The sequence below is a fragment of the Pimephales promelas genome, chromosome 22 (genome assembly GCF_988280905.1).
Source record: "Pimephales promelas chromosome 22, fPimPro1.hap1.1, whole genome shotgun sequence".
Taxonomy (NCBI): domain Eukaryota; kingdom Metazoa; phylum Chordata; class Actinopteri; order Cypriniformes; family Leuciscidae; genus Pimephales; species Pimephales promelas.
In genome coordinates, this window is record NC_142790.1 from 17,983,498 (window position 1) to 18,010,117 (window position 26,620).

Below are 26,620 nucleotides of genomic sequence, written 5' to 3' on the forward strand. Positions count from 1 at the left end.
GATACACTATTTTATAGTTAAGGTATTTATTAATATATATAAAAAAAATGTTTTATATAAAATATAAACATATTAACTAAATAATTATTAAATACCAATAATACTGACAATGATAATAATAGTTAGGCTATTGCCTTATTGCCCATATGAGAGAGAGAATAAAATAGGAGCAAGGATGGAGCCTTGAGGCACACCACACATGATAGAAGCTGATCTAGAGGAACAGATATTCACTACCATGCTTCTACCAGTCAGATAGGATTTAAAGCACTTCGGGACCTTCCCCTGAACCCAAGCGTACAGTACTCCTCCAACCGGGAGACCATCCCTAAGTGATCAATTTTGTCAAATACAGCAGTTGAATCTAATAAAACTAACATGACAGAGTTATCAGAATCAACAGTCAGCAACAAATCATTAAAAGACTTATCGATCTTATGCCCTTCTAGAAAGTTATTTCATTGATAAAAATGAAAGATGAGACTAAATTAGGTTTCTTCAAAATAGGCTGCACAAAAGCCTGTTTCAACAAGTCTTTAATTACCACTTCTTGTAACCACTGACATGTAATCAATTCTGCAGTAAACATATACCAAGCAGGACTTGAGGACATAGAAGTAGAGAAATCCACTCTAATTGCCTCAATCTTAGATATAAAATAGTCAAGAAAATGCTCACATAAAGTCGGGGACGATACTAAATTTACCCTAGTGGAAGGATTTACTACTGTATAAATAATATTTAAAAAATTACAATAATAATACATATTTTCAGATTATTTGATTTTTTTTCTCTATAAGTTCTTGAAAATATTTAGATTTAGCTGATCTTACAGCTCTCTAAAATGTTGTTAGTTTCTTCAAAATTGTCGTAAGAGATTTGAAGTTTATTCAGCCTGCCTGCAAGCTTGCCTACAGCACTGGCTCTCATCATTCAACCAGGGTTTAGACTTATTTTTACAGCCTTTACTTTTTAGAGGAGCAACTGCCTCTAACACAGCTTTACAGGTTAAGTGCAACAGTTGAAGGTGTTCATCCACCCCCATATCCTAAAAAAAAAAAACACACAGTCGGCACATTATAAACGTCCCTGAAAATTGTAACAAAACCTGTACAAGTTCTTGCAGGTCACATTAGTCAAGATCGCATCAGCTGACTCTCAGCTGATCCACGGCAACCAATAGGAATACGGCGGCTATCACTGTATACTATATATAAACTCCTTCAGTATTATCAGCAGCGTTTCTCATGAGCTAATTACCCTTCCCCATCCCCAGCTCCTATTGTCAGTCAGTATTTGGCATTCTGATTACCATGTTGTACATTAAAATTAATTAATGATATCTGCAATACATTCATGTTGGTTCTGTTCTATTTACCCAAAAGTGGGTTATTGCTGCTCTCCCAGCTATTATTCATGCTAGGCTGCACGTATGCGCAGAGAGTTTTGCCCTGAACAGAGCCATACCACCAATCCAAAGCTGTATGCTAATCGTTAACGATAGTGGTCCTGACAGAAATACTGAATAGATTTCACAGGGTTGTTAAAATGGCAGAAAACAGGAAGAGTAAACAAGACAGGTTTGGGATCATGATACTGTAATCACTTAATTCCAATTCCTCAATGAGAACTTAGAAATACTGATATAAAACTGATATAAAAATATCATACCAAAGAAAAGCCAATAATTAATGTTTGAAACAACAGTGTTGTTTTTATGATACCATATTTACTACTTTTCCACCGACTGTAAATAGGTCTATATACATGAAATACAGATGCCTTCAACTTTTTTGCATGTCATGGCTTGCTCGCTGTAGATTCTTGTCACAGAGCTATCAGTTCTTTGTGACCCCTTGTTAGCCCTTCCACAAAACACGAACACATACTTGGTTTAAAAGACTCTTTATTTACCTTAGTGTCCCAGCGACATGAGATGTGGGTTAACCACACAAATATATCTTCAACTGTTGTGTCTTAGACTGGCCACCTGAGCACTAACCCTGAGGACATTTAAAGTTTGCTATAGACTGTTGATTGTCACCTGGAGAAGCATACTATACATGGTGATCTTGATTTGGGTAAAAGACTTGAATGGACTTTCCTCATGTTTTTTATACCTCAGCTGTGTTGCATCATGAGAAGTGGAAGATACCAAGTATGGTGGGAAAGGAAGGGGAATTGGTTGATCATTGGAATCATCTGGCAAGTCAGTATGATGCTGAAAAACCACCATTTTACTTCAATGTCAAGGCAACTGAGCATCTCAAAGCGAGCATTCAGGATTCATTGCAGAGACAGACACATTTAAAACCAACTACATAATTGCAGCCTTGCTTAAATGATTTATGGACATTCGAATGCTTTTAAGTGGAATCGCAACCACATATTACAGCATAATCGACGGGACACCCAACGATGTAATTCTCTGCCAGCAAAGTGAAAGTATGTGAATCAAAGTGAAAAAAAAATGTGACCCAGTATTTAAGAAACCATGATCTTCCAACTGAGAGCATTTGGCACCCTCGTACTTTTCTCACCACTTGGGGTTGTCTTTGACAGATGAGGTGAGGAGAGCTTTTCTCTCAGAAACCAAGAGCACAGCTGAATCAGTCAAAATGCCAGCCATATGCAGATGTGTGTAGGGCTGACAAGGCCAGCAAACTCAGTGACAGTCTGAATCAGCGTACTTTAGCGATGACACACTCACTCAAGAGTGGAGTTAAAGGAAAAACTGACAGATATGTAAGCCTCCCTCATTTCACAGTGTAAGCAATGTAAAGTCTAGATCAAGAGTGAGCTAACAGTGGACAGGGTAGAAAATTGGCAATGAAAGTCCATCAATGGGTATTTTCTGCCATCACTTTCTACATTCTGAGACTATTCGAGTGTAACAAGAAAAAAGTTTTAAAGCCTATTAAAGCCCATTTTGCTGAATATGCACTTTAAATGAAACAGACCAGTAAAAAAAAAAAAAAATCTGAATTGTGAGAAAAATCTCACAGATATTCCCATCTATTTTTTGTAGACATTGTAGAAAAAAAGGTAAATAAATAAAAAAAACAAACAGTATATTTACAATGGGGAAAAATGTACACGAATGGAATTAACAAATATATCAAAATCATACCATAAAAAAAAATGCTGTTACATTTACAGTCTAGGAATTTACTTTAATACTTTTATTCAGCAATTAAATTGATCAAAACTAGATTACAGGTTACAAAAGATTTTTATTTCAAATAAATGCTATTCTTTTCAACTTTCTTAAACTAAATATATGAATATGATACTTTGCACATGCAACTATGCCAGACTTAAAATCTAAAACTTAATCTTGTACAAGAAAAAAAAGGAATATACTTTTGTAAATATTGGATATAATATCAAAAATTAATTTTCGTGGATCATAAAATATAGTATAGGAATAATATAGGAATATAGTGTGAAAATTCAAACAAGGAAATACCCAGCCATCAGAATGAGATCTGTGTAATAGGCAAAAACTCGCACTGAATACCACTATGCTTTTTACACCCCAGCGAGGGGTATGCCTCGTTTCATTTGCTTTCTAAATGCATGTTTCAGCAGATTAATTGATGGAGAGGTTTTCCTACCATTATGCCACATAGAGGGCTGAGGGACCACATGGGAGGAAGAATACAAGAATTCAGCGTGTGCTTATTCAGAACAAGAGGTAGAGGTTTGCAGTTCATTCAGAAGTGACTGCAGAGGCTGAGAAAGGGTATCAGTAATGTACAGTATGAGCCTCCAAAAGGATCCATCAAAATTCAATTCACAGAAAGGTGCTTTTGTGTGTGTGTGTGTGTGTGTGTGTGCGTGTGTGTGTGTGTGTGTGTGTGTGTGTGGTGGGGGCACACTCAGAGTTGGTGTCTAGGAAATGGTGAGGAGAGAAAGAAAAGAAAAGCGTTCAGAGGAGTGACAAGAAAGTGCTTTTTTTAAAAATCTACAACAGCATTATCAGATAAAATCAGATACTTCCAGGGGTTCTTGCACCAGCCGAGAAACCGGCACTGAGATGAGCTGGAATGTCGGATAACTTTCTCGGGGTATTATGGACCTCCGTAGGTAGCATTTAAAAACGGCACAGTCTAGTCGTGACACAATGGGGTACCTGCTGAGGCTAAAACACAGGGAAATGTCAAGCCTCTGAGGAGGTTAACTTGTAGCTTTCACTGAGAAAATACTTTGCGTGACATCTGTCATGTCATCTGAGTGAATAGGGAAATCTATCCGCTCCTTTTCGGGTCATGATCAATCAATGGGAATAAATGGCATGGTGTTTGAGTGAGACTTTACATGCTCAGTACCTTCCTCAACTCTTCAATGAAAAAAAACACTGTTCTCACTGTTCTTACTGCCATTTACCCATATTCCTTCTTCTTAAAAGGCTATTTAAAATGAGAGGGTTTAAAAGTGTACAATTATTTTGTGACCTTAAAATATTATAGCCTCCCCCTTTTTCGACCCATAGGATGATGGAAAAAGACAGATTTCCACAGTCCAAGGTTAAGCAAATAGCTCAGTTTCCACAAAACTACTAAGCAAACTTTTTTCAACATTGAAAATATTAAAGAAATATAAAATTTGCATGATTTCTGAAAGATCATGTGATACTGAAGACTATTTGCTGCTGAAAATTCAGCTTTGCCATCACAGGAATTAATTACCTATTCTATTTCCATTAAAATGGAAATAGAAGTTGTTTTAAATTATAATATGTCACAATTTTACTATTTTTACTCAAATAAATTCAGCTTTGGTGAGCATGAGAGATGTATTTCCAAAACATAAAAAAATCTTACCAACGCCAAAATCTTAAACAGTAGTGTATGTTGATGTCCATGTTTACAATTATTTTTTAAATAATCATAATCAAATAACACAATGCATTATGTTCATTTTTGCCCAGGTTACATATGTAACAACATCAAGTTGATAATCACATCTATTACGTCATTGTTCAGCTCTTAATGAGCTCTGACACAAGAAGAAAACTGCTATACAATACTCAATATAACCATAATACAGCAGCTATTTGATATCACCTTTTTTAAATTGTCAATTATGTATTGTGTCTACATTTGTATAATGTACTTTAAAAAGTAATATTTAAATAACAAGATTTTTTATAATAAGACATGGTTGTTGTAAACATGAAAATAATCAGATTATTGATATGAGGCAGAATATAATATCATATAATATATATATAATATAATATAATATAATATAATATCAATGCATCCTTAGTAATAATAAAAAAGACTCAGCACTATTAAACAAAACACATCTGTTTAAGAAACTGCATGTTGACTTTAGTGTTGCTTGGTGAAATTCAAGTCTTTACTAAAGGGAACTCAAGTATATTGTTAACCACAGAGTATGCAAATACTCCATATAAATCCATAAATCATGGTATTTGTTACTGGTAAGCAAGACGCCATTCAGTCACAGCAGAATACACATTCCAGCTGGGGCATGCACAGCATTGAACCCTGGGCTATAGAGTTAAAAAAGAACAAGGCGTAAATTTAAAATAAAGCAGTCAGAGAGGTACAGTGAGCTGTGGCGTAAAGGTTTCAATGGTGTCTGCTCACAAGTAAAGTGACAAGGTCACTTTAAAAATAAACCAGGACATGTGCAGTTAAATAGTGTCTATTTGTCTTCACACAAATACCAGAGAGATCAGTTGAAATTAGCTCAAGGTTTCATGTATAAAGCACAAATAAATTTACATTTGTTATAAACTGCAGATCATATTAACAGCAGTCAAGCTTTCATTAAAGGGTTGATGTAAATTTATAGGTTAGTTACGTAAAAAACCCTGGAAGTATCTCGTTGTAGTCCCAAGTTATTTTAGGCATTAAACTTCCTGATTTTTAAAAGACGATATCTCTGCTTACATTGAACTTTCAGCGCAGCAACTTTGCATATGCTTTGTTCACACCAACAGCAACATTACACACTATTTAAAATGAAAAAAAAAGTGAAATCTCAATCAAACACCCCTTTAAAGATTCAGCACACAACACAAAAGTCATAGCTGGGATTATGTGGCTTTCTGTTAGTCAATCAGCTATGAAATGGAATACATAATCTCTTGGATACATTTCAAAGACATCGCATCAAACACATTTTAGCAGCATCTGCGTTCACATGTATTTGATTGGCATATAAAGTTTCACTGTTATGCACTAAGGTCTTTGCAGGAAACATCAAACAAGTCAAAGGAAAATTCTATTGGTTCTATTTGAAGCAAAAGTATGCAGCGGTGGAGGAAGTACAAAAGTCAAGTACTTGAGTAAGAGTAGGGATGCTCTATTAAAATATTACTACAGTAAAAGAATAAGTACTCATTTTCAGTTTTACTTGAGTAAAAGTACAATAGAACTTGATTGTTAATGTACTTAAGTATTACATATAAAAACTATTGATCAATGAACCATATATGTATTCTAGCCAGTGCTAGTCAGATTAGTTAAAGATTAGTGCACTGCATGCATTTAATGTATCGCAAACTAACAAACATTTTATTTGAATGAAAACATTTATCACTATCAAAACATTAAACTTTAATACACTAAAATATCAATTCACTGATTCAGGAGTACAAACAAGTGAAATAATAGACCATAATATTTTCAAAATTATATTTGTGTGAATATTTGGTGACAAATAGTATTAAAATGAATGTGCAGACGTTTGTCAATTTATCCACAGTAGAAGAGGAACTATGCAAACACACTAGTTTGTGACTTAATTATGATTTCATTAACTATAATTAATATCAAAATTCATAATAAATCTGACATTTTGGAGTCGTTGTCTAAAAAGGCAGATATGTGCTAAACCAGTTCAAAGACATTTCAAAACACAACTGAAGCAAAGACAAATTACTATTCCATGCCATTCCTGAAATAATGGGGTTTCATAAAGAGATTCATTCCCTCATCTTTTGAACAATCTGAGTTAATTTATTATTCCCCAACTAAGTCTGACCTAGATAAACAACCATGTCAGGAATGTCTTCTTTTCGTGATGAACACAACAAACAGGGCAGTAACTATGAATTACATGGACATAAAGTGAACTTTTTATTGTGAGCAATTCTGCACCTCTGACATGCCATAAATCCCAAACGGTTCCTTGTGCTAACGTCACATTTGAGAATCGGCGTTAAACGGAAATTATTGTTGACTTATTTATCTCACATCAGGGATCAAGTAAAGTCCCAATATTAGATTTATTTCTGGGTCAAAGAGCACCTTCACTGATGATGTGAACATAGCTTAGCGTTGAAGGCATAGGACATCACATGTCATCGCAATACATGGCAGTTTGTCATTTTGTGAAATATGGCATATGACTGTTATGTTGCATGCTAGTATACACTTTTCATATCTCTTCTTATTGTCAAAATGGAAGGGGGGGGGGGGGGGGGGCACAGCATGATTGAAAAATCTCTCTTTTTAAAAGCTATTCAAAATGAACATAAAGACATCCATGAACCAGAACAGAATGCAAAAACAAAAATGCTGCACTTGGCATATAAAAGCACAACACCATTATTCATTAACAACACAAAAGGCGTTAATTAATATTCAAGCATATAAGCCTGTCAAAGAAAAATAATTAAAGGCAGGGGCCAAAATGTGATGAAAATTATTCAGGAGTAGAACAAATTATCCAGTCCAAAACTGAACTGCATATAAATCAATTGGACTCTGGATATTTTGAAAGTCTACTTTTGATTGCTGCTTTAATACCGAAACCATGATTGGTAGATTGGTTTTCCTTGAGTGGTGAATTTATTCAAGAGGGGGGATGCAATCAGATATCAAACTGAATGTAAAAACATATGCCCCTCAATCAAGCTAATTTAGCCGGGCTGTAATGAAGAGTTTGTTCGCTTTTGCTTTGCATTTCCTTTGTCAGTTTTTTGTTCACTGATACTGAATGCCCAATTTTATACTGCTGTATAGCAACCGAAACAATTCCTATTCCCACCTCGGTCTTCTTAATGTTCGAAAACTATTGATCTAGCCAGAATTAAATAGTAATGCACAGTGACCTGTACATTGTCTAGAGATGAACTGGAATCCAAAAAAGCTTCATTCCCTTTTTTCAACTGAGAACCAAAAGAGTTCAAAAGTGTGTAGAGAAGAATGCAACGAGGGTTAATGACAGGAAATGCATGAGAGCTGAGGTGGTGATCATGACAACGCTAACACATTCCACCATAATTGTGACTTTGAATAGAATATGTATTGCAGACAAACAGTGCCCTAATGTGTAATTATGAAATGTGACACCCAAACTTATGACGCTCAAATTTGCATTAAAGTCCTTTCTCTTTAGAAGAAGTGTTTCCAAACTAGTTTTTATACGTTTTTATTTAAATTAAATATTCTTTCAGATTAAAGTTAATCAATTTAAAAAAATTCCATGCAATAAACTGTAAAAAAATAGAGAGCGCAAATTATGTTCACCATTACTTGGTGAACAAATTTAGTGCAGTCAATTGATAAAAAAACGAATTAATCACACATTTTTCTGTAATTAAACTTTAAATAGCATGTTACTTCTGCATCTGAATGAATAAAATTGTCGAAATCACGAGTCTGTTTAAAGTAAACTACCCTTGAACATGCAAGCGAGTCGTAATTTTACGCTTATAGCCTAATCCAGATCATTCAAAGCAAAAAAAAGTCATGGTTTGATCCATAACATCAGATCGATCAAAAACATCAAATCATAGCTGATGCTTGCTTTATTCTCACATAAAAATTCTAAAATTTGTTAATTTTTTTGGATTCAACCCACTTTTTCGTTTTTCCTCATTTGTTTCAGATAAAATTAGATAAATTATTAATAAATTGTCTTTAAAAAAAATCTATATTTATAAGTGTCATGAAGCATGAAATTTAAGATTGCAAAGACAAAACTCTTTTTATGGACCCTACATTTTTTTTTTTTTTTTAATTTTCACATTTCTGTGTCGGGAACCATGGGCTTTGTCACAAAGGCAGTTACATGCAGTCCTATGAGACAAGCTGCTCTGATATTTCCTAATATTTCCAAATACAATAATATTATTGTGAAAATAGTAAGCTGTAAACTAGCAAATTTAAATAGTCTTATTGCTTATTTGTACATTTTACAAATATTTGAGATGCAAATGTAATGATATAATTTGTGATATATGTGTAATTATGCATGGAAACGGCTCAAGTGCAGATTTCTTTTTAACAATACAACAAAACATATGCGAAACTGAAAATTTTTAGAGATGACGTCACTACGCACACCATCGTTATCGATAAAAGGCCAGTTGAATGGAAACAGAATGGAGACAGGAAATTTCGCGAACCTTTTTTTACACACATTCACTTGTTTGTCGATACCAAAACTTTACATTGAGGGCGCCAGTGCAGATTTAAGTTGTTTTTTTTTTTTTTTTTTTTTTTTTTGCATCTTATCGCACTTGAATGGTTTAATAGCACTTGAATTAATGATATATACTGGCTGATCATAGACTGAAGCACAGCCAAAGGATGACATACATATATTACAGCATATTAATGTTGATAATTATTCGTTAAAAGGTGAAAAAGAGTTTCCAAACAAGCTTTTCGTGTCCCTTTAAGTATTGACAATTTATGCACTGAAGTTAAATGGAAATTGTGTCGACACAGAGATAATTAGCATTTCCATATGCTATATTAATGAACATTTTGATGAGCTACATTCCCCTTGTAAAGGCTTCTTGTTGAAAGCAAAGACAAAAACCGCCGTTAGAACACTCATCGCTAAAGGTGGTGTAGAGCGGCAAATCAAAGGTGAATATAGTAAGTGGATCCATCATGCTCTCATGAGGAAACTTCACTCTAGAAACTTTTATCATGCACCACCGAAACGTTACTCTTCATTCGCACGACTTTTCAGATGACTTTGCAAATGTCACTCTGACATCATATTCAACTTATAAAAGAGGATCAAATTACCCAAGGCTAAACTTTTAGCATCGTGCCATTCAAATCCTGTAATATTGTCTGTCTTCTGTGGAACAAAGTCTGAGCTGTTCTTGTACATTCACTTTTACTTTCAGTTTCAAAAATTAGACAAGCATTTTAAAAGAAGCTCACTGTACTTCTGTGATTCATACAATCTTCTGAAGCCATTGCTTTGGGTGAAGAACAGATTAAGATTAAAAACCTCAGCTGAAGTGATGACTGACAAATGATTAATTTTGATAATCGACTGATAGCATTTTTGCAAAATGGAAATACTTGCGTGACATTATAACATCTACAGATAAGGATTTAGCAGTCAAATGTAAGTTCTGTGAGGGAACATGCACAAGCAGCTCACTCTTTGCCCTTCCTCCGGTATTTTTCAGAAGTATTAGGTCCATAGATGCATAGATCCATAAATGCATTATGCACTGCAGTAAAGGGATGTATTCCTGGATGTTTTCTGTACACAGATGCAATTAATCAAATTCTTTGTGGATTTTTTTCATTATTGATTACTATTGATTCGTTGTATTGATTAGCCTTAGAAAATATGCAGTCATGGGCAATAATCATGTTTGGATTTAATTATTACAGTTCATCACAGATAAGGTTTGCTTGTAGATTTATTAGCAGACTGGCTGTATAATGCTTTCATTAGAATCTCAATCAATAAACTTTAACACACATGTTTATCGGTTTTGTCGGCTCATCCTACGCTATCTCACGACCAATTCGTACAAATTCGACGCATGATTAAAAAGTGTCTAATTCGTACGACCTCACTCGTACGAATTTATACGATTTGTACAAATCCACGTGATGGTTAGGTTTAGGGGTGGGGTAAGGGGTAGGTCATTCGTACAAGTTCATACGAATTGGCCAATTCGTAAAATATGTACGATTTAGCAAAATCGTACTAATTTGTGCGAGTGAGGTCGTACGAATTAGTACGAATTAGACACTTTTTAATCATGCGTCGAATTCGTACGATTTGGTCGTGAGATCGGGTTGGCTCATCAGCTCTTTTTTTTTCAGTGCCGAGAGAGAGTGTGTGTGCATGGCTGCCAGATTGAGAATATGAACTCTTTCACGAGTAAGTTTGAAATACTCTAAAGGGGGTCGCACACCGGACGAGAAGCGCAGCGCCGCATCGCTCAGCGCCATATTTTTACAATTCAAACACATTATTCTCTATGAGTGTACACACACCGGTGGCGCCATTCGGCGTCTCTCCACAGCACCCAGCTATGGCTCAGGACCTTGTTCAAAACCCTGCCGCGCCACAGAGCGCCATTTGCATAGTTATATATATTTATTTGTCTCAAATCGTTGTTAATGTACATGGCTTCACCATGTGCTGTTTTCACTCGGGTTAGCTAAAAGCTAACGTTAGCTAAATAAATACTATAGTATTATGTGACATAGTTGCCTAGACAACGGAAAACATTACAACAAAATAACAACACATCGTGCAGCTTGTTTCCCAGGAGTTGATTCAAAATTGAGCTTGTGCGAATTGAATGTGCGCATCCGGTGTGCGATACCTGGAGTTGTCCTAGACGTGGCGCTGCGCTTCTTGTCTGGTGTGCGACCCCTTAACTGACCAGAGTGAGTTTTTTCAAGGCGACCGTTATTTTAGAACGTTTCCCCTTCTTATTTCCATAGTGACGTGTCATGCTTGTCATGCTAGCTTCCATAGACATTAGTGTGTATTTCCAAACTCCAAATGTATTGTTTTACTAGTGCTTACTGCCTATTTAAATATCTGAAACCTAAAATAATGGTAAACAATTATGTTGTTGAAAACACTGCATACTAGTTTTGAAATATGACAAATCAAAATCCCATACTTGGGACCATAGACCGCTCAATGGGCAGAATTATCTTTTTAAGAGAAAAGCCCAGTTTGGGGATTTATTATCTTGACATCTGGCAACCCCAAAGCAAGATGCTTGTTACCGATGCAAGAGAATGGAAATAAAAATAAAGTTTTCTGGACAAAGATAGGACGCCTTTGAAAACTTGAACTGTTTTTACCTATTATTACGTCTAGCCTCAACGTCCAACTTATAGATCAAATGATGAAATCATCTGAAGTGAGCTGAGAATGTCCAAGAGCAAAATGAAGGTGGTGCAGAGTAAAAGAAATAACGATTCCACTTTGAGACCACCCTGTGTGGATCAATTCACTGGTTGGTCCAGTAATAATTCCACCCCCCTCTGCCCTGGGTACTAAGCACAGAACATCAGCCTGAAATCAGTCTGTGCAACTGTCTTTTTCTGGATCTAAGTGCTTCCTTGATTGCTTACTGTTGATTAAAGCACCCAGGAAGAAATCAAAGCATCCTCTTGACTCATTGATCTTCAGTCGTCCTTGGTGAGCTCAGTATGTGGAAGAGGTATGCTAACATCCTGCCACCATAACATGTGTTATACCAATATGTCAAGGACCAATCTTGAATCTTGATTTAATTTTGTATTTCATAACATTCCACACATTAAAGATGCCACTGTCTAATAAAAAAATAAGCTTTATACGTACACAACTGAACAGCAATTTGATTAAAATGTGAATAAAAATCTGGCATGAATCTGGGTCTTTAAGAAAAAGGAACACAACAAAATACAAACAGCTTTGGTCTGAAGCAACAGCCGTTAGTAAAAAAAAAAAAAAAACATCATGCGTCCGCACAACTAGCTGTCAGTATAAAGTACAAGAACACTAAGATCAAGAAGAGCCAGTGAAATATGGGGGGAGAGAAAACTTTAAATAATCATGAAATTGTAATATTCTCCACAGACACTATCATTCAAAAGTTTGGAGTCAGTTAGTTACAAAATATATTTTTTCAAATGTTACAAAAAGCTTTTTTATTTCACATAAACAGTATATTTTGAATTTTCTATTCACCAAATAATCCTGAAAAACAAATGATGGGTTTATAACAAAATGTTAAGCAACTGTTTTCAACATTGATAATAAGAAATCTTTCCAGAGCACCACATCAGCATATCAGAATGATTTCTGAAGGATCATGTGACATTGAAGACTGTGTAAAGTTCCTGAAAATACAGCTTTGCCGTCACAGGAATAAATTACATTTTAAAATGTACAGCTATTTTAACTTGTAATAATATTTCAGAATATTACTGTTTTTGAACAACACGGTATCAAGTCACTGCAGCATTAGTGTGCATTAGACGTTTAAAAAATGTTTTCATTAAATTGAAAGAATCAAGTCTTACCGACCCAAACTTTGAACAATAGTATCCAACACTAAAAACCACAGTATATGAATTATTAGGATATACTCACCCAGATGTTGCCATCTTGATGGTATGGTTTCCAGTTTCTGCCCGTGTCACTGTAGAGCAGCCGGTAGCGTGTTGTCCAATCAGAGCTGCTATATCGACCTTGCGTGGCGATGGCTGTGACCTGTTTTCTGCTTCCCAGGTCGACCTGCAGCCACTGGTAATGATCACTGTCCAGCGGAGACCAGCCCCCCGCACCTAGAGAAAGAGCACAATGCTCAGCATCTAGTTGTATTGAATCTTGATATGTCACACAGGGGAGTGAGGAAAACAGAACAGGAAGAAATGTTTTTGTTGTTGTTGTTGTTGTTGTTGTTAATGTTATACGTGTTCTTTTCAAAGTTGTTTTAAGGGTACAAATTGAATGGGTCGATAATCTACAAGAGCTTTGTAATTTATCAAAGATAATCTGTTATGGTGTTGGGTCTATTGAACTAACTGGATTTATTCAAGAGGAACATCTGCATTATTTTGTGCACTTCTCTTGGAAGTCTGAAGAACAGATTGCCTTACAGATGTTTTATCTGTGCTTTTAGCTGGAGGCTTTGGAACATTTGTTAAAAGGGATATTTGAAGAGTCATTAATATTAACAAATTGACCGCCTTTTTAACGCCTCACGACCCCTTTTCAACCCCTCATGTAATTCCCACTTCATTATGAACACATAGGGCCTCCTTCATTACCTATCTTTGCATATGAAATAATAATAATTTGCATATCAACATTTTCTACCACAGGAATAATTCGTTTTTTTTAATCATATCTTTAACACAGAGATGCACTGTATTGAAAATAAAAATATTACATAACCTTCATAACAGCTTGAAGGAGTTTACTTTAAATAGTTTCCTCATAAGAGGGTCTTCTTTCTGTTCCTAGAAGTGGAGAATCATCAGGGCTGGACTAGGGCTAACATTTTCCCATGAATTACTTAATCTATATTAGAGTGATATAAACTAAAAAAAAAAAGTATTTAACCCTCCTGTTATCCTCAAATCTGATAACACTTTTTACCCTCTGGGGTCAATTTGACCCCAGTAATTTAAACCTCCACAATATGTTTATTTTTTTTTACAAAGGTTTGTCTCAGTTAATTTATGTCTTTGTTGATTTCTTAAGTAATGTTTTAAGTTGACATCCACCCACCACCCCCCTCCCCACCCCACCTAACCCCACCGAACCCCTTATACATCCAGAATAGCCATTGCACGACTATGGACAAATTTACAAATCAACATAAAATCTTACTGATTTGACCTAAAATTGGAAAACTATAAATACATCTGGTGTTTTATTTGTTTTATAATATTTCTAAGTATAGATTTATGCAATCTATGACATTTGGAAAGAAAAACTATTTATTTTATCAAGGATAGTAATACGAGTTATGTTTGGGGTCAATCTCACAAAAATTATGTTTTCTCCTCCCCCATGGCACAGGAAACATCAAATTTCTCACAAAAATGATGTTTTCCCCTCCCCAATGCACAGGAAAGAATTATTAGTTATCTTGAGAATTATGTCACATGTCATGTGAACTACTAGTAGTTCTCGCAATACTACAGATATGGTTATGTTTGGTTAGAGCCCTAAAACAGAGGGACGTTTTTTGAAAATGATATTGAATATGTAAAATTACAATGAATATTATAAATTCAAATTATAACATGTTATAATGACCTCAATATAACAACCAAAACAAATGTGTGTGAAATTTTTATATTTCTTCTGTTTTATTATACAACTAAAAGAGCCTGGGGTCAAATTGACCCCAAGGAACACCGATGCTACAAAATTTGTACAGGACTTTGAAAAAATATTAGCAGGTTAATTTTATGTTTACAGAGTTGTCCCCATTAAATTAGGAAAAGTCATTAAATTTGAAGCAAAAAAAAAAAAAAAAATTATGTTTTTACAGACGTTAAACATTGAATGGGGTCAAATTGACCCCAAGGATAAGAGGAGGGTTAAATATTTGTGTGAACATGATGAATGATCAATTTTTCAGAATGTATATCCCTAATAATGATTGTTATCAAATAAGAGACAACAACTGTGTAAAGAAGAAGAAGAAAAAAAATATATATATATATATATATATATATATATATATATATATATATCACTTTTGAGCAGAATATTTAAAGTTTAACTGATCAGTTAAAAAATAGCTTAATCGCCCCGGTACCGATTCTTCAGATCGGCTCAGGGCATCCCAAGCTAGAAGTAAATCCTTTCCATTAAGTTCCTTACAATCTTCATAGTACACATAGAGCAGAATGGCACTGCAGCCAGCCAAAGGGAGAGTCAGAGTGAGGACATAAAATGAGGGTCAGCAGTTTAGGGTGTCCATGGATCAGTACAAGACAGAAACTTAAGAGAGTGTAAAGGAGCCAGGGGACATCCACTCCACCGCCACCTGCAACCTGCCACCAAGGCAGATGTTCTGAGGAGATAAAGAGAGCAGAAGAAGGGCACTGGAAGGATACCAGAGTCAGACTCTGAGAAAGAGGGGGATAAAATAAGTGGATGGGTAGGCAGAAGACAAAATAGCTCCTGGAGTTGTAACATTAGGTCCAGATAAAATAAAAATAAAAACACTCAATGAATCTGATAGAACTGAAGATAGAACTGAAGAGATGAAAAATAAAATTGCATTATGTTTGTCTAACCCTGTCTGATGGGGTATCTGTGTAGCCTTGTAGATGTGGCATGTAGGACTTTGTGATGATAATACACCTAGGCAATGATAAATCATATGGCATAATTTTTGAATAGTTTACCATCTACTAAGACGCTGACACTAAAGGAAAGAGACTTGCAATCTATGTGATTTGCTATGCCCATTTTAGTGATATGCGTTTGCATTACGCACTTATGACTTCATTGACTTGACAACATTAATCTATTTGATCACTTCTGGATTCAAATGTACATGTGAAGATGCACACATTACATTTGCAGTATTGGTTTCTTATAAAAGATGAAGCAAAGCGACGGGCAGGACAGTATCCATGGGAGTGTGCTGCAAATTAATCACAGAATGATCTGTCTGAACTCATAATTAAAATACTGTTTTATTATTTTCATGCTTGCCTCAGCTTTATTAAAAAACTTAAAAAAAGATTTAAAAACAAAAAGATCTCCAGAATGTTGTCATCTCAGTGTTATTCCAAAATCCAAATATCGCTCTATATCAGCAGAGCTGTGATTTGACCATCGGCATGAGACCACAGGCCATTTCGCACGGCTACAGTGTGATATTATGTTTTACAACAGTTCGAAAACACAATGGTGTAAATAAATAAGAATCAACAACAGAGTGTCTTTGTGGGAAAATACTTCCTTTCGCCATGAATTCAAATCAAGTAGAGTATTATGAGAGAGAAATAGACTAAGCGAGTATATTACCTGCAGATATTCTTCAGGTCAATCTAGGGCTGGGAAAAATTAATTCATAATTTGGATGTTTACAATGTTTACAGTTTTGTTTATGTTGATGTAATCATGGATAGAATCGAATCGTAAATCGAGTTTTTTTATTGAAAAAAATCACAGAATCACAGACAGAGGTCAATCTTATTGTCACAGTCTGTCTTGTTTCTGTCTCTTCACTACACTTCCCAGCACCCCCCTTTTCATCATTGTCACCTGTGTTTAGTCATTGTCATCATCTGTGCCACGTTTCTGTAAATTGGTATGTGTATTTAGTTCCTGCTTGTCTTCAGTTCAGTGTCTGTTTTTATGTGTACCTTCTGCGAGTCTGAAACACTGTACGTTGTTTATTTTAAGTAAAAGTTGTTGTTTTGGAATTCTGGACTTCTCGTCTTCCTTTGTCTGCGCTACCCGTGACACTTATATTCACAATCACAAAACATTAGTTTGAATGTCATCTGAGGAATGCACCATTTTTGTCCTTTTAACAGTTAAGGGGGTTTCCAATGAAAGCACTTTAATGCACTTGTGTCTTATAAGGTGTTGTTTAAAGTATAAAAATGTCCTTGTTTACGACCTTGTTCAGTCCCTTCAATATAAGTCTTTACTGACTTACTCATACAGACAGGCCTTGCAACCATAATGGTGCAACAATGTATCTTTCACTGAAGTCGAAATCACAATCCCACCAGACCCTTTCTAGATGACAGAAATGGTATGTTATTTATATGAAATATTGGTTGCACTTTATTTTATGTTATCAGTGATTTCTGAAGTTTTAAATTTTGTCTCAAAATGGTTCAATACCGTTTATTCATCAGTAAATCAAGCCAGTGACTAACCGATCAGCTTCACATTGTTTCTCGTAGTAGCATGAAAATAATCTGTTATTCAAATTGCCTTTATACTCGCTGAAGCTGTCAATCACGCAGCGTGAGTTTCTGGATACTTGTCAAAACTCCCGTTATGTAATCAATGACGACGCTGTTACACTGCACAACAAAGCTCATACTGTTTTTAAATCGTGTTTCCATTTTTATTTATTGTGAAAGCATTCGTTAGAGTGCAGAAATCCCATTGCAATGATGAGATCACTGCAGTCACGCGATCAACAGACTGTATGTCATCTGCTCAATACTCATCACTTCACCTTTCATGTGATTTTCATGTGAGTTTCATGCGTTGTTCCAAATAAAGTGTCCTATTTCCAAATAAGTAAAACAAAAGGTAATAAGGTTTTTAAAAGTTTAGGGATTACTGGCACACAAAGGAATGTGGTCTCTAGGCATGGTCCTACCCCCAAAAGGTGTAAATTCCTGAATGCAAATTCCCACTGTAAATGGTCAACTTCTACAATTGGATTGCAGTAAAATTCCACCGTAAACTCATGTTTACATATGAAATGAGGTCTGGATATATAATGAAATACAACTAGAGATCAGGGCCTTTTCTGTACCTCAGATGCGTCCACACTACTGCGTTTTCGTTTAAAAACAGAGACCTTTTGCACCGGAAAAAAAGGAAGTTTAGAAACGTTGCTGCTTCGTTTTGCATTTTGAATCTGCGTAGGGTGTTTTAGTGAAGACGGGACAAAACGGAGTTTAGAAACGATGACGCAGACAGAGGCTCACGCTCGGCTCTATGATTGGGTGTCATCAGTCACGACGTGTCCTTCCCTGATTCGTCAGCCACCCATCACGTTTCCTGTTTACACCGGCACGCGCATGCCCAGTATTGGTGAATGGTCACGTGATCCGCGTTTTCAGTCGTTTTAATGTGGACAGAGATCAATTCTAATACGCAGATAAAACGCTGGTGTGGACTGAGATCGTATTCGTTGTAATTCTCCGTTTTTAAATGAAAACAAAGTAGTGTGGACGGGTCCTGGGAGTCCGCGAGACTTTTAGCTTCATGTAGCCTATTTCCTAATGTCGGGTTCATCGTCTTTTTATTCCAGAACATTTGATGTTTTGTATTGATTATCTTTGAACTGATGATCCAGTAAATGATTCTTGAACTGATTTAATGATTCTTCTAACTGACTATGATATTATTTCAAGGAATTAGTCAAACTTTTGCTCATGTTTAATGATGCACAGACAACATTAAAAACCTTTTCATTTTATGGAGTCAGATGAAATAACGAGAGAATACATTTAAAAAATGTTTTGCATTTAATAAAAATACCTTTACGCAGAAAGACCTGATCAGATGGCAGACTTTGGGCCGTTCAAACGCGAGTTTACAAGAGTTTATCAGAGGACTAAAATCCGGGTAGAAAATAGCCATTTATTTCTAAATTGCAAAAATAATATAAACATATAAGTGCATCCACAATCCAAATGGTACCTTTGCTTCATCCACAGTTGTCATCAGAAGAAAAAATCCTTTTTACGAATGCATTGGTTAGTTATTTTCCCACTCTAGCTAACATGATGACTATTTAAACGGCAATCACAATTTGTACTATCATATTTCTTATTTTGGTGTTGTAATTTCAGGAAATAAATTAATAAAATTCATAAAAGACATTATTGAAATCTGGGACACTAATTACGTCTTGCGGGACAAAGCTCCCAATTCCGGGACACTACTACTGTATCTACATACAGTAACAGCCAGAGAGAAATGCTGCAAGCGGAGTGAAACAGTGAAACGGCTCCCGCGGTGATACCATTAGAATATCGCTTGGCTGGAAAAGGCTCTGGGCAAATCAAATTTGAGAACCAGAACGAACTGTTATATCCACAAATTATTTGCAAAGAAATTAGCTAAATTTAAGCAAATTAACTACTAAAAAAGCCATTGCATTCTCAGAAAAAAACATCACGGACAGAAGTTTTTGGTAGAATGTGGGAAGTTGTGTGTACTTTATATATATATATATATATAGAAAGAGAAAAATATTTAATTCCCAAGAAACTAATTTTAACTTCATAAGAATGTTGGAGGAGATTGGAGGAGAATTAAGGAGGAGAAAAAAAAAAGCGAAAGGCAAATAAAAGACATGGATCACTGCTCACATTCCTTATATTAGTCTCAATCTCATGCATGGACACATTGGTATTCATCTGAGCTTGGGGTACATGACTGAATGCTGGGGGACTGAATCTTTTTACCCCTCTGTCATTCACCTCAGTTCTTCCACCTCTCCCTCTCATTAGTTTCCAACAGGCTATTTTGTTTCCCACATACAGCCGCCTGTCCCTTCCCATCTCCAGCTGTGATGGCCAAACAGGTTTCTGATGAAGCGAGGTTTGACCTTTCGCTCAGATTCATCTCACAGATGAACTACTGCTAAATAGATGCCCTTCCTGCTGAATGAAAGTGGAGGACGCCTAAGCAAGTCTCAAACCTGATGTCTGGATTTGAGATAATGGTGGACCCTGAAACGACTGTGTGCATCTCACACACCACAGCAACGTGATTACAGCTGACCTTCAACAGGCCATTTGCTGATGTAAATCCATATGAAAAATGTGAAGTGATGGATGTGTTTCATGTGTTTCACATAGTGTCAAGGTCTTTATGATGCGTGAGCTGAGTCATAAATGTGTATTAAAGCACTACTACATGCTTCTAAAAAGATCTAATGAACAGCATGAATATGTAAGGCCGTCTAATTTGGTCCAATGGCGGTATTCAATTAGAGGTGAAGGTCTCACGCGTGTTCCGTCTTTTCTCATGATGAAGGGATTTTTAATTAAATGCAATAGATTTTATCTTACATATTAACTTATTTCATCTGACTCCATAAATGAAAAGGTTTTTCAATGATAACTGTGCATCATTAAATCTATGTGAATGTTGGACTATTCATTTTAACTCTAATGAAAAGTCAAAGTCTGTTAGAATAATCAAATTAAAAAAATTAATTATGTCAGGTAAATGCATTATTACAATGTTATAATCAATTGAAAGATAATTAATGCAACCATCAAATGTTCTAGAACAAAGAGGAAAATATTTTACCCGACATTACGAAACACATGAGTCTCGGCGACTCCGCATTCACGGGCTGATCTGAGGTACAGAAAAGGCCCTGATCTAGTTGCATTTCATTATGTATTCATTTAGCTGATCCTTTTATCCAAAGTGACTTACAATTGCTATATATGTCAGAGGTCGAGAGCAACTAGAGGTTAAGCGTCTTGCTCAGGGACACATTGGTGTCTCAAAGTGGATTCAAACCCGATTCTCTCACACCAAAGGCATGTGTCTTATCACTGCGCCATCACCACTCCTATATAGCCAGACCTCATTTCATCCGTAAACATGAGTTTACAGTGGAAAGTTACTGTGTTCAGTAACTTTCTAATGAGTATTATATATATATTCTACTATAACTAATGAGTCTCCTTCTGTGACATCATCATCCAGGGTCTCACAGCATCCTGAACTCTGGCTTGACTGAGCACTTCTGATGCTGTCAAAATGATCTTTTCTTGGCTCTCCAGTTCAGTGACATTGGAAATGGTCACAGTCATTGTCCTAAAGCTAATTATATTTTAAAAAGTGATTTCAGCGGAACAGATGTGCTGTACGGATTTGGATTTCATTAGAGAGTCCGCAGTGTCATTGCTATTCATGACATTGAGGAAAAAAGAGAAAAATCCTCGGTGTATTATATATAAAAATGTCACACTCCATCGACAGGATGAGGTCCAGACATCACCATATTATTCAAAGTCTTAATGACTAACTAACTTTATGCAAGATCGATGACAACTGCATGTCTGCATGGGAATTCTGGGCATGGATGACACAACAGACAGGAATAACCTCTCTTCAACTCTGTTAAGGCGTCATTAACATGCATTATGGCCTATGACTTTCACACAGTAATAAGAATCCAATCTCTGATGATACTGGGGAAAAACATGACACATATCACCAAGACTTCCAATAAAAAAGCAACTCAGTTCAGAGTGTTTCTTCAAGCATTACTCACCTAGGTGTCTCTAAAGTAAATTAGTCCCTAGGTGTCAATTGGGCTTGGTAAGGGGGAGCTGCCATTGTGCACATACTGTAGCTGTCATGGCATTGATATGAAACCTTATGTGTGCAGACTGGCAGGTTGAAGAACATGTTCACTGGACACCACTGTGTGGCTTTCAGAGTGACTAGGAACCCTGTGTCACTATGCTGACTGCTGATGGAAGCAGTGCCAGAGGGCATAGCCCATTGCTTATTCTCACAAACCCCACTGGCCTTCAGTGAGAAAGGTGGATGAATTGAAATGCTAGCCTTACACCTGGAAGCTTCTGTTACCACCATCACCTGCCAATCTTGTGTGCTTATATGCTGTCTGAACATGTATTTCCATCACTGAAGCAATTATTGTTATATTACACAAAAACCAAGCAAACAACAAATATATCTAGTTGTTTTATGCGGAGGAGGTATTACAGGAGTAGTTCACCCCAAAATAACAATTCATTTACTCACCTTCACAAACCTGATTTTATTTCTTTATTTTAATTGTAGTTTAAGAGGTAGTCATTTTGTTATGTGATCTTATATTTTTTTTTCTTTCCATTTAGCTTTTGTCAACATGCTGATGAAAGCTCACAAAGACAAGGAAGAACAAAACTTAAAATCTTTCAAAATACACTTCTCACTTGCTATACTGTTGATGAAGATGAACATTAAGGCAGAACTGAAGGCTTAAGTACGCAGAACAAAATGAGATTATTAACGAGGAGATTGAAAAGACAAAAGAAAAGGTGAATGGCATAACTAATAAAACAGACTGAGGCAAACTAGATCTCAGGACAGAATCAGAAACACAATGCAAACAACAGAATGGTATGACAAAAGAAGAAGAAGAAACTTTAGCTAAAACTTGTTTATTTCAGTTAGTTGCAGAAGGGGCAACATTTCTTTTTTTTAATGCATTTTTTAAAATAGATTTTGTTAACAATAACTCAATGATATTATCCAATACCAATAATAATTTAAAAAATCATAACAATAATAAAACATCTCTAAAATCATCCGATGGCCAAACTGGTAGTAATATATTGTGCATCCCAATAAATAATGATAAAAGTTATCACAGATTAACAACTCGACCCAAGTTACATGTATGCATGACCTCTGCTTGACAGAATAAACAAACAAAAATTAATTAATACAGATATTCAAAGAACACGCATTTATTCATGCATACACTTTGTTTCAACCCAAAAATGGGTCAAATACGGACAAAACCAAATGTTGGGATAAAAATATCAAAAAGTTTAAGTTGGTTTAAAATTTTAAATTAATTTTTTAACCCAACATTTGGGTTTGTCCATATTTGACCCAAATTTGCGTGGAAACAACCCAGCATTTTTTTTAGAGTGTAGTACCATTTACAGAGAGATAGCCTCAAGTAAGAAAGATTTATATGCAGCATACACTGTGCCTAAACGCTTTTAATTTGTATTGTTAATTTGTATAATTTGAATTTGTAATACAAGGCAGTTACAAAAGCAAATAAATATCAGTGTTTTTGTATATATGGCCAAGTGACTAATTGAGCTTGGAAATAACATGAAATTTAAAGCCTTTAAAATTAGTCCCACTCCCATATATAGACTGAATCTGAATTTGCTCTCCCCTGAGAGCCCATCAATTCAACAGGCAAGCAAAATTCTGATGCACATTTAAAAGGGGGTTAAATTCTTTCTACATTTTCCCTCATAAAAATAAATACATAAATAAACGAATAAATAAATAAAAGACTTGATTTTGTTCTGTCGCAGATGTCAAATTAAATTTCAGAGACGTCCTACGAGGACACAAGAACTTCCATTTTAATTAAACAACATTTTTAATGAGTGGCGAGGAACAAAATGAAAATAATAAATACGTGAATTATGCACATATCACCAAGATAAATCATAGGGTTGCTACATCTGTTGTAGATTTTCGCACAATTAGTCCTAAGCACATAGTGTTTTCCGAAAGCACAGTTTGGCATAATGGGATGAGCCATTGTAAGCCAGTAATTCACGCCTGGAGTTACTGAAGTAATGAGTCTGCGGTGCCATATAGTGCATGAATGTTTATTGAAATGACACAAAACTATATCAAGTCTGAGCACCTGTGAAACTGAAGTTTGTAATATATTGCTGTCATAAAACAACAGCTCAAGAGTGTTTATTGAGGTATTGTGTCGGGAGAAAAAAAAGTCTGTTCAATCTTCAACATTGGCGGGTGTGAATACTGTATGTGTATGAGCAAGAATTATGGAAATGCTTTACAGTACCTCCTCTTTTGTTCAGCTTTGCGTATCCAGGTGCATAGCCACTAGTGAACACTGAGGAGCTGGTGAAGGCATTATGAGGGAGTGGTGTGACCAAAGCTTCATCACATTTTTCTGTGGAAGAAGAAGAGAGAGAGAAAAAAAAATATTACAATCACACAAAATAACACAACATAAAGCAGGGAAGCAGCTCTTAAATTTCAAATTTATTTTAGGAGAGTGAAAGCACCCTTGACACAAGATGTGGAAAGAACTGAGAGATGCCAATGTTTACTGAGCTGAGATGCCCATCATGGCAGACCTTTTCTGACTGCAGGCTCCATTAACACCAGCATATTAAAGAGTCAAAGCATTTGGAGGATGGAGGCTGTGCTCCCGCTGGTCATTAATCCATGCAGCCAGAGGGTCACAGTTACAAAGGCTAAAATGCCAAGACAAGCAATCTTTTCCAGTAGAAATGAAGAAAATTAACACTGAGCTGGTTTTAAGATGTGTGGCTTGATGTGTTGTAAAAAGACCAATCATTAAAGGGATACTTCAGGATTTTGCATTAAGCTTTGTATTAGTAGAAAACCTGTTGTATTTTCGAATTACAGTGCTTTCTTTTATCCCCTGAGAAAGATTAATGTATTTTTTGTCTGGAAAAAAAAATTGCCATTTTGCATCATCAGAGGATTTTTTTGGCCAGAGGCTAAAGACTACAGTCAGTAGAAGGCGCTGTTTCGCATGTTTTCAACCCGTCCATAGAGGGTGGGATCTCACTCACAGAATGTACACAATAGTGTCAACAATCTTTTTTTGGAAGCTAAGCTAGCAGGCTCTTGTTCTGTGGAGAAAGCTGAGAAGTCGGGTTTAGCATCCTCTTTTTCCCAGACATGTCCGGCCGTCGATGTACGGTAATCAGCTTTTGCTTTCTGCAGTCGCCATTCTTTGTTTACATGTACAGCTTTTGTTTCAAACTAACTACATTCAGATTCACCAATCGGAATGAATTCAGTGTTTACATGAGCGCTAAACAAGTGATCGGTTGATGTGCGTTTTAACATTGCTAAAAAAAACCCCGAAGGCATACGAGGTCGGTGCGTCTCACGGGTAAATCGGCAATCACCCACGGCCCTAGCCTTGTCCTGCTCACGAATGGCGACTGTCGAACGCAAAAGCCGAATCCACGACATTTTGGGCAATTTCGAAACACATTTTCTGGCAGACTCATCAATGAGACTCACTTGTAGCCTAGACTTGTTGTTTAACTACTGCGCTCTGTTACCGGTAGGCGTGGCCTCTTAGGGCAGTAAAGCAAGTGCATTCTGGGAGTTGTTGTCTTTTATTCACATAAGCCAAAAATACATTTTCTGTTTGTTTGTTTTTTAGTCAGGAAAGCTCCAAATTCATAAATAATTCAACATTTCTTCTACATAAATGACCCATTATTTGATTTGACAAGAAAACTGTGTTTCTACTTCTAATTCAGTGTTATTTGCCATTTCTTTGTAATTAGCTGTGAATTTTCCCAACAACTGATTTTTTCTTTTTAATTTTTCTACACTAGTTTTTTTTTTTTTTTCAGTGTACACTTGTCATAAAAGTGATTAAAAAATATAATGAGACGAAGAGCGACAGTCCAGGTTTGTGTTTCCAAATGTGCCAAATAAGATTTCATGCTGTTGTCCTTTTTCATACAACAGTGTGTGCCAAACTGGACAACTATCTGAATGACGAATGGCACTAATTATATGGCATATGCAAAGACAGGTTCCAGACACAAAATGTCCCAGAAGAGCCATAGCAGAAATGACTGATAGCGGCAGTTTGGTGTATTCAATATGAAAACACATCCGCTATTTGCTTTCAGCCATTCAATCAGAAACCCTGGACGGAGGGAGGACTTACTGTGTGTGAGAAGGTTAGACACATCTGACATCTGATTCTAATGAGCATCTGCCATGTTCAAACAATATTTAGCTATTTGTCTCCAAATCCCAAGTTAAATCAGTCTTTTGACCACAGAAATGCATTCACATACGGCTGTCTAAACCAAGATCTACATCTTATAACGCTTGTTCTCACCAGACAATCCCCATTACTCAGAGGACACATGGAAACAGTACACTGTCATTTGTGCCTTCTCAACCTGTTGGTGGATATCAGAAGTACCCAATTACAGATGACATTAGATTGTCAAACCAGCATAATTACTGTCATCTGCATTGCATTACAGTGACAGATGGAAAAACAAAATATTAATGATTTAAGAAAATAAAATATTATAATTTCTCCTGAGAACCCAGTGCTCAAACATGTAGACTCGCTTCAGGGAGTAAAGATGAGCATCCAATCATCAACGTCAACTGAAAAAATAATAATAATAATAATAATTTTATGCAAAACAACAAACAAAAAGCATAATAAGGCTATGATGATACTAAAGGTCAGTGGTTGTTTGCTCTAAACACAGTTCAAGTTAGAAAAGACAGAGTACAAATGATGCTGTAGCTTAGTGGTTAAAGATCTTGGCTGGTAACCAAAAGTTTGTAGGTTCAGAACCCTGCCAAGAGCCATCATCACTGCGTCCTTGAGCAA

At 35.9% G+C, this 26,620-nt stretch overlaps 1 protein-coding gene across 2 annotated transcripts in view; it reads right to left on the reverse strand.

Moving 5' to 3' along the window:
• Positions 1 to 26,620, reverse strand: part of cntnap2a (contactin associated protein 2a) — a 349,787-nt gene that overhangs the window by 174,200 nt on the left and 148,967 nt on the right. Inside the window, exons 2-3 of one of the 2 annotated variants that reach the window (XM_039666809.2) lie at positions 24,044 to 24,154; positions 13,357 to 13,550 (exon numbers count right to left, since the gene is read on the reverse strand). In XM_039666809.2, coding sequence (XP_039522743.2) covers positions 13,357 to 13,550; positions 24,044 to 24,154 — 305 coding nt within the window. Of the gene's footprint in view, positions 1 to 1,914; positions 2,057 to 13,356; positions 13,551 to 24,043; positions 24,155 to 26,620 lie in introns of those variants that run through there. The other variant, XM_089125914.1, reaches the window with a different exon arrangement.